We start from the raw sequence: 10000 nt of genomic DNA, 5'->3' as shown, positions 1-10000 counted from the left end.
TTACCAGCACACAGAAGCTCTCACACTTCCATTTAGAGGGATGTACTGTTACTAGTAGCTCGACAGTGAAAGACCTGGTGTTTATTAGACAGTAACTTGTCTTTAAAATCATATCATCATATTACAAACACAGCCTTCTTCTTCTATTGCCAAGCTGAGAAACATCCTGTCTGTATCTGATGCTGAGAAGCTAGTTGATGCCTTCATGACCTCTAGACTAGACTATTGTAATGCATTACTAGGTGGTTGTCCTGCATCTTTAATAAATAGGTTACAGTTAGTCCAAAATGCAGCTGCCAGAGTTCTCACTAGGACAAGAAAGTATGACCATATAACCCCAATGTTATCATCTCTACACTGGCTACCTGTTAAGTTTAGAACTGATTACAAACTGCTGCAACTTATGTACAAGGCTCTTAATGGTTTAGCTCCCATGGAACACACAACACATAATATTTGCACTATGTATACCTCAATTGCACATTTCATACTTGCACTCTGTACATACATGCATACATACATACATACATACATACATATTGTCTGAATGTTTACTCCTACTGCACATTTCACAATTGCACATGTGTACATACAAATTGTATATATTGTATACGTATTTGAATATGTATATTTCATATGTTTATTTAAACTGCACATTTCACACCTGTAAATGTGTACATACAATTTCTTCTATACTGCATATGACATCCTGTTACACTGTGGAGATTATGTCCCTAAAACAAATTCCTCGCATGTGTAAACATGCCTGGCAATAAAGCTGATTCTGATTCTGATGTATCTAACTAGTCTTCTAACACGTTACAATCCTTCACGCTCTCTGAGATCACAAAACTCAGGACTTCTGCTAGTTCCCAGAATATCTAAGTCTACTAAAGGTGGTAGAGCGTTTTCTTATCTAGCTCCCAAACTTTGGAATAGTCTTCCTGATAGTGTTCGGGGCTCAGATTAAATGTAGATTAAAAACTCATCTCTTTATTCAGGCGTACACATAATACATCCCATAATATTGTGCACTATTACATCAAACCGAAAGCACGTCATCATCTAGTGCTTGTTAATATTATAAACAGCAGCTACATTAATTCCTCTCCACTGCTTCTCTTGTTCTACCATCCCGAGGCATCTAGAAATTGTACCAACTCTGATCGTCTTCTGTGTGATGAAGATTTTGGACCTCCACTGAGATGAAGGCGACTCAATGAGGATCCTGAGACATCTAGAGATCTACCAGCTCCAGTTAGACTCTGCTATACTAAAGAGGAGACACAACTCCATGTGGTCTTTGAGGACAACAACCTCCTCATCACTACAACCTTTATCAGACTGTATATATAAAATCACACCCCCAGTGTCACCCAGATGAGGATGAGGTTCCTCTTTCAGTCTGGTTCCTCTCAAGGTTCCTTCCCTTACCATCTAAGGGAGTTTTTCCTCCCCACAGTCACATGAGTCACCTCAGACTTGTTCATTGGGGATAAATACATACACATTTATATATATCTAATATTAATCTGGGACTTTGTAATATATGAATCTTTATATTATTTTTTATAATAACCTTTTGTTCTATGTTTATGTTCCTGTAAAGCTGCTTTGAGACAAAGTCAATTGATAAAAGCGCTAAAGAAATAAATTTGTATTGAATTGTTTGCTTCCACAAACACGATTACACTTTATTACGCTTAAAGATTTGCGCGAGGTCTTTTTTAGCTGAGGGGAATAAACCGAAAACTAAAAAAAAAAAGCTTCAATGTCAATTTTATCCTGTGTTGTTGTTTTTTTTTCAACTAAAGGTGAAACGTTTCTTTCATAAATCAGTTCTGGAGAAATGAAACTGGTTTCGCGGACGGTTCGTCACGCAGCCACTGAGGCCGAGAGAAGTGCGGTTCAAACTCAGGACGAAGACTCGATTGTGAGTCAGAGCGAAAGGACGTGAGCTCTTATTTTTCCCTTACACCTCACATCTGCCTGATATTAAGTGTTGTTCTTCACCGCGTGGTGTCGACTGTGCTCTTTAACACACACACACACACACACACACACACACACACACACACCACGATACTTTATTAATCCTAACCACACTGAAAGTCTGAAGTGTTGGTGCTCTGTTCACTCCTCTTTATTCAGTGTGTAAGACTTTTTAAAGGTGTTAATTATTTACTGTAGAACTAAAGGTGTCTCCCGAAGCTGGAATGTCCCTTAGATTATAACTAGAGCACAAACCCATATGGATGATTATCACTAGTCATAATTATAAGTAAGTGGCAGCGGTTGAGTGTTTTATTCCTTCGTGTCACTCGATCTTCATTTAGACTTCTGGGAGTCGGAGCTGCCGGTTTCTCTACCAGTTCTGCTGAAAGTTTCCTCCAAGTTTCAACCAGTAAAACGTTTAGTTCTTCCACACCAGAGCATCGACGACCTGCTAATTTCTTCTCCTCGGCATCCCACTGATGCTCTTCATGGTTAAGTCTAAGGTTCTTTCAAAAAGCTCTGGATCATGATCGTGCTGAGGAATTCATCGCTGACACACAATTCTTATCTAATTTCTGACCACCTTCTAAGCTCAGATAGACAGACAGATAGACAGACAGACAGACAGACAGACAGACAGATAGATAGACAGACAGATAGACAGACAGAAAGACAGACAGAGAGACAGATAGACAGATAGATAGACAGATAGACAGACAGACAGACAGACAGACAGAGACACAGACAGACAGACAGATAGATAGACAGATAGATAGACAGACAGACAGATAGAGACAGACAGAGAGATAGAGAGACAGACAGACAGACAGATAGAGAGACAGACAGACAGACAGATAGAGAGACAGACAGATAGATAGAGAGACAGACAGGCAGAGAGACAGACAGACAGAGAGACAGACAGAGAGATAGAGAGACAGATAGACAGACAGATAGAGAGACAGACAGACAGACAGATAGAGAGACAGACAGATAGATAGAGAGACAGACAGGCAGAGAGACAGACAGACAGAGAGACAGACAGAGAGATAGAGAGACAGATAGATAGACAGACAGACAGATAGAAAAAGCTTTGTCAGGAAGTGATTTATGTGAGAGAAGATTTAAATTTATTGAACTAAAGTGTAACTGAAGCTTTATTTTTAGATTTGATTAGAAAATGAAAGCGTAATTCCCCAAACTGAGAAATTCTCCTGCACAAACGACGTGTTGTGTAAATCTGAGACGTCTCAACAGTGTCATCGGTTTGCACTTTCAGAAATAAGACTGATTCGCTCACTAGCTATAAGAAGGGCGACGTCCCTCATCACCAACTCCGCCGCACACTCGTGTGTGTGTGTGTGTGTGTCATTTCACCGTCAAAAGCCTCTCTATATAACACACTATATACGGTTTTAAAAAACAAAACGTCATTTTAATAGATGACATTTAAAATCACACAAAAGTAACACAATGAGCTCATAAACTCCTCCAATATAAATGTGTTTAATTTATAAATTTTTTATAAAGTACAATTTATCCTTTATAATAATTTCTGTTCAGTGTTTTTATCTATTGTTTTATTGTAGTGTTTATCATCTTATTAAAGTTATAACAATTATAATATTATTATTATTATAATTATAAATTCTTTTCATTACAATTTATTGTAATAAAAATGTTATATAAATAAATGCCTCTGTAGTTCTCTGTTTTTCTATTTATGTTTTTTCCTTCAAAAAATTGTGATTTTACATTTTAATTAGATGAAATGTTCTATATAAATAAATATAAATAATGAATAAAAAATAAATATATAGATGTTTACTTGTATATAAATATATACAACAAATTGTTTACTTGCTGTATATATTTATATACAAGTAAACATCTATATATTTATTTACTTATATATATATATATATATATATATATATATATATATATATATATATATATATATATATATTTATTTATATACAAGTAAACATCCATATATTTATTTACTTATCTTATCACTAAGATGCATTTTAAATGATAAAATGTTCTATACAAATGTCATTTTTATAATTATTATCTTTATTATTTGTAAATATTAATACTATTTTCAGACCTTAAAGCATTTTTTACTTAAATGCTTTAATTTCACTCATTTTCTTCTCACATTATTTCTCTTTTTTTGAGTTGAACACAATATAAATTTAACTTAGGAGTGTGAATTTATTTGTAAATAAGGACTTTAACGTGATCGACAAACGGAGGGAAAATTCAGCGTGTGTGTGTGTGTGTGTGTGTGTGTGATATAATGAAAGTTCTGCGTGTGTTATGACTCATTGTGTAGAATTGAGCTGCTGTAATTTTACCACATGGGGAATTTGGAGTGGTGTCAGTGAGCAGTAACTAACCCCCCACACCCCACACCCCCCGAGTGAAACTACAACAATTTATTATTACTTTATATTATTATTTATTGTTACTATATATTAATATTTATTGTTACTATACATTATTTGTTGTTACTATATATTAATATTTATTGTTACTATATATTATTATTTATTGTTACTATATATTAATATTTATTGTTACTATATATTATTATTTATTGTTAAATATATAAATACGTTAAATACTTATTACTGACAGTCTGTATTTGTAATAAACTCTTCACATATTAGACCTTTTGTTTCCTTCTGTCTGTTGTATTAGATGGAAAAAAAGGATAAATAGTGAAATTTCTTGGTTAAAATAAAAAATAACATCCTAACCCTAAAAAAAATTATAAGCATCAAAAATAAAAATATAAATTCTAAACAAAACAAAAGAATCAAATCCTCCATATGTTTAAAATACACGAATGTTATTTAAAATGTATATTATATATTTATAAATACAGATTCCACACAACTTGAGGTATAAAATTGTATAAATAATTAATAATATAGTTATTGCAACAGTTGTGCTACATTTATAATAATAATAGTAATAATAATAATAATAATAACTATTATTATTATTATTATTATTGTGGTGATTAAAATAATAATAATAATAATAATAATAATAATAATAATAATAATAATAATAATAATAATAATAATAACTATTATTATTATTATTGTGGTGATCATTACTATTATAATTATTATAATAATAATAATCGTAATAATAATAATAATAATTATTATTATTATTATTATTATTATTATTGTGCTTATTATTATTATTGTGCTTATTATTATTATTACTATAATTATTATTGTGCTTATTGTTATTATTATTATTATTATTATGCTTATTATTATTATTATTATTATTATTACTATTATTATTATTGTGGTGCTTATTTTTATCATAATATTTATTATAAGGATTTCAGTACATGTTTATAAAGACGTTTATTCTCTCTTCTTTATTATAGCTCTGCATTTTCCTCACTTCTGTAGACATAAAATAAAATAAAACTGAAGCTCCAACATGTTTATATATAAAGACTATTTAAAGAGACGTTACAGAGACGTACCACTGAGAGTGAGGAGCTGCTGAGGAGGTTCCCATCCTGTCCTGTCACACCGGGGGTGGCCATGTTGGTCAGGTCCATTCCTTGCATGTTAAAGGGGTGCAGCGTGTGAGGGGCGGGGGGGCAGAGAGGGTGGTACGACCCGGACTCGCTGTCGGCCAGGTGAGTGAGAGAGGGAGGGGTGATGGGGGGGATGTTGAAGTCCTCATCACCGAGACCAGGAACTGGGTAGCACTGTTAAAGCCAACACACACACACACACACACACACACACACACACACACACACACACACACACACACAAACGTGTTATATAAATGTAAACATGGAGGTTATTAAACTGACCCTAATTATAAATCTTTTTAAATAGTCTTCAATAAGTTCATTAATAGTGACTGCAACACACACACCAAAACACACACCCCCACCCCAAAACACACACACACACACACCCCAAAACACACACACACACACCCCCCAAAACACACATACACACACACCCCAAAACACACACGCACACACACCCCAAAACACACACACACCAAAACAGAGACACATACAAACACACAGTATTAAAACGGACTTTTACTAATGCCTGCATTAGTAATGAGAGACAGAGACAGAGAGAGAGAGAGAGAGAGAGAGAGAATACAGAAGTTAATACAGAGCTACTCTGTGTAGTGAGCTGTCAGATGGCCAGATACAGTAAGTGGGTAGAAGATAAACTCCAACTCGACTCATACAAACTCGGCCAACTGTTACGCTAAAGCGCAGCAATAATCGATGTAACAAGCTTCCTCTGTTCCGCCTCTAAAAGCCGAGGCATCACGGCCATTTGCCTGTGTGATTGTGTTTGTGCCTCGCAGATGTCGATGTGAAATTGTTGGCGTTCATCACACCGTAATTCCTCAGAGGAAAGAGTTTGCTGCCAAAGGACAGAAGAAAAAAAAGCTAAACAGACGTCATAAAAAAGAGCCGGCTATCAGCAGCACTTATAATGAACTTCTATTAACTTTAAAACAAGCTGCTTGGGAAGAGTTTAATGAAGTCAGAGACATAAAACTTCTCACTTACTGCAAAGGAGAAGAAGATAAAAAGTGTGTGTTGGGAGAAAGAAATGATATAGAGCACAGAGATGGAGAGAACAAAGGAGAGATGGATAAGTGTTTGGAGATGGAGGAGATATACAGAGATAAAGGAAAGAAATGAAGAGAATGAGAAAAAAGTTGAAATGTAGAGAAGAATTTATAAAATTTACACTGAACTTAACACTAAAATTAAATTGTGACAAACTGTAAATAATTAGAAAAGAAAAAAAAAATCTCCTGAGCGATCAGAGTGTGTACCTGAACACAGCCAAAACAAAACCAGACATAAAAACTGTGTGTGTGTGTGTGTGTGTGTGTGTGTGTGTGTGTGTGTGTGTGTGTGTGTGTGTGTGTGTATGTGTCTTTATCCGGCTCACTCACCATTTCCTCTTACTGCTGAGTCTAAATAAATAAACAGAGTCACCTGTACACTCCACCATTTTGTGGTAATAAATGTAATAGTGTGCCTTTTATACAGAGAGAGAGAGAGAGAGAGAGAGAGAGAGAGAGAGAGAGAGAGAGAGAGAGAGAGAGAGAGAGAGAGAGAGAGAGAGAGAGAGAGAGAGAGAGACACAGAGTGAGTGAGAGAGAAATTAGGAGAGAGAGAGTGATAGATTAAGAGAGAGAGAGAGAGAGAGAGAGAGAGAATAAGAGAAAGAGAGAGCGAGAAAGACAGAGAGAGAAAGTGAGAGTGAGAGAGATGGAGAGAGTGAGAGAGAGAGATAGATTAAGAGAGAGATTAAGAACAAGAGAGAGAGAGAGAGAGAGAGAGAGAGATTAAGAGAGTGAGAGAGATTGAGAGAGAGAGAGATTAGGAGAGAGAGAGTGATAGATTAAGAGAGAGAGAGAGAATAAGAGAAAGAGAGAGAGAAAGACAGAGAGAGAAAGTGAGAGTGAGAGAGAGATTAAGAGAGAGAGATAGATTAAGAGGGGGAGAGAGAGAGAACAAGAGCATCTTTCACATATAACTGCCATTTCCTATGTAGACAGTGAGACAGTAAAGACATTTGTCATGAAGACAAACTGGTTATTTTGAGACACCAGTCAGAAGTCAGGAGTAAATAGGAGCTCATATTGTAACCACAGACATGACACTCACTCACGTCTCCATTCAGTGCAGCCATGGTGTGTGTGACTGCTCGTAACGGGACGTGTAGTGGTGAGACACCGGACACTCCATACACACCCATAAAGATAACACAAGACATAACAGGACCCTGAAAAGGGCTCCGTCCATCAGACGGCCTCCACCTCAGTGCACCTTAGGTGTGGAATATCTCACTGACGTAGGTTTGTGATGGATGTGAGATAAACAGGTGAAGACGGGGGCGTGGCCAAAGATACACAACAGTACTTCTATCTAGTTATAATAGTTCTTATTGTAAAGGTGAATAAACAACGTGCTCTGTGGTGATCAGGACACTTCACTATAATAGTGACGTCGACCTGGTGAACAAACAGCACAAACACCTTAAAGCTGCAGATGTTTAAATCATCAGCTGTTACTGATACCATCATCACTCGCACTATAACTCTAGTACAAGGAGCGCAGTCACATCAGCAGCACCAGTAAGTGTGTAAAAGGCAGCGTGTAAAATAAAGAGAGAGAAAAGTTTCGTGAGATTATTGACAAGTAAATTAACAAAGAGACGCGCACTCGGGTTTTGCAGCACACGAAGACAAACACACAGGTGTGTGACAGGAAATGACACGTTCCACCGACAGGAAACGACACATACGCGTGTGTACACGTGCATATTAGGACACAATAAAGTGAACACAGAGTACTGTTGTGTAACCACACGTTTAATCTGAACTCCGATCAGTAACCCTGATCATCTTATTCCAGCTCATACACCAACACACTGAAGGTTGTGAAGAATCACAATCACTAAAGGGAGACCAAAAGAAGCCCCAGGTTGGGCAGATACAGCTGAGGGTATCACTCCAGCAGGGGAAGTGATACAGAGTGTGGGTAGTACAGGGCAAGGGAAGCCTAGTGTCAGGAGCAGTTGTGGAAAGAAGCCCAATGGTCGCCTGATGGTGTCCCAACGTGAGAGGAAGAAGCCCCGGCTTGGGCAGAGCTTGGTGATGAAGAACAAGCCCAGGGCAAAGGGGACAATGTCCTGGGTTTGCCTGATTAACCCTGGGGTAGGTGAAGCCCCGGTTGGGAAAAAGTCAGGATCCAATAGTTGTGAGAAAGAAGCCCTGAGATGGGCAGAAGGGCAAAAGCCCTGAGACGGGTAGAAGGGCAGAAGCAGCCTTCAGATGGGCAAAAGGGCAAAAGCCCTGACACGGGCATAAGGGCAGAAGGGCAGAAGTAGCCTTCAGATTACGTCTTGTCTTTTATCACAAGTCTATTTTGATGTATTGAAAATAAAGAACTGCAAAGTATTTTTTTCTTTCTTAAAATTTCTTTGGAAACACACACACACACGCAGACACACACGCAGACACACACAGACACACACACAGACACACACACACAGACACACAAACACAAAAACACACACACACGCACACACACAGACACACATACACACCTACACACATACACACACACACACACAGTTATCAGTATTATTTACCCAGTGTGGCAGGCGATGAGTGTCTGGATGAGGAGGAGTTTCTCTCTTCCACTGAGCTGCAGTCTGTTTGGAGCTTGGAAACTACAGATGGACACAATAAATGTCAAAGGTCAAAACACACACACACACACACACACACACACACTCCATGTTGTCAGGCTCCATTAAATAAAGTCAATACAGAATAAAAAAATCAGTATTAAGATTTGATATTTATTTATTTGAGTGTAACAAAGACTCCGAGTTTCTTTTCCAGTTAATAATTCTGTCCAATCAAAGTCTCAGCTGCTCTGAATTTAAACACAAAAAAGTAAAAAGCTTTTTTATTTTAATAAAAAAAAAAAACGTAATCATTTATAATTTACACAACACAAAATGCTGAACTTAAAAAAAACAACTCTAACAGTGTTTGAGTTTAAATGTACTATTGTTTATTTTTTTATTTTTTTCCTCATCATGCGTGTGAAAGGTGCGATTTACATTCACACATTCACACATTCGGGGAGAAAAAAGCCGTTAAACATGAGTCACGTTAAAGGAGCTGAGAGTTTGGAGGAGGAACAGTAACATTTTCCAGACACTAAAATTTATAATGATTCTGAAAATAATGTGAATAATTACAACAATGTGTTTATTGGAAAACTTTATCGAATACAAAACGTTTTTGTTTTGAAAAAAATTATCAAATGAAAACTATTTCTTTCTATTTCCTAAAAAAAAAAAATCAGATAGAATTATATATAAATTATGTAAATAATACCAATAAATTCATAAAGTTGGGAGGAATCATTTTTATAGAAATAATTCCAAGA

General features: G+C 36.4%; 1 protein-coding gene across 1 annotated transcript in view; it reads right to left on the bottom strand.

Moving 5' to 3' along the window:
* The window catches only part of tox (thymocyte selection-associated high mobility group box), a 53538-nt gene that overhangs the window by 22337 nt on the left and 21201 nt on the right, over positions 1-10000 (bottom strand). Inside the window, exons 3-4 of the mRNA XM_027155030.2 lie at positions 9189-9269; positions 5516-5746 (exon numbers count right to left, since the gene is read on the bottom strand). Coding sequence (XP_027010831.1) covers positions 5516-5746; positions 9189-9269 — 312 coding nt within the window. The remainder of the gene's footprint in view (positions 1-5515; positions 5747-9188; positions 9270-10000) is intronic.

The sequence above is a fragment of the Tachysurus fulvidraco genome, chromosome 11, assembly GCF_022655615.1.
Source record: "Tachysurus fulvidraco isolate hzauxx_2018 chromosome 11, HZAU_PFXX_2.0, whole genome shotgun sequence".
NCBI lineage: Eukaryota > Metazoa > Chordata > Actinopteri > Siluriformes > Bagridae > Tachysurus > Tachysurus fulvidraco.
The sequence above is the reverse complement of the archived record's forward strand: the minus strand, read 5'-3'. Positions and strand labels throughout refer to the sequence as shown.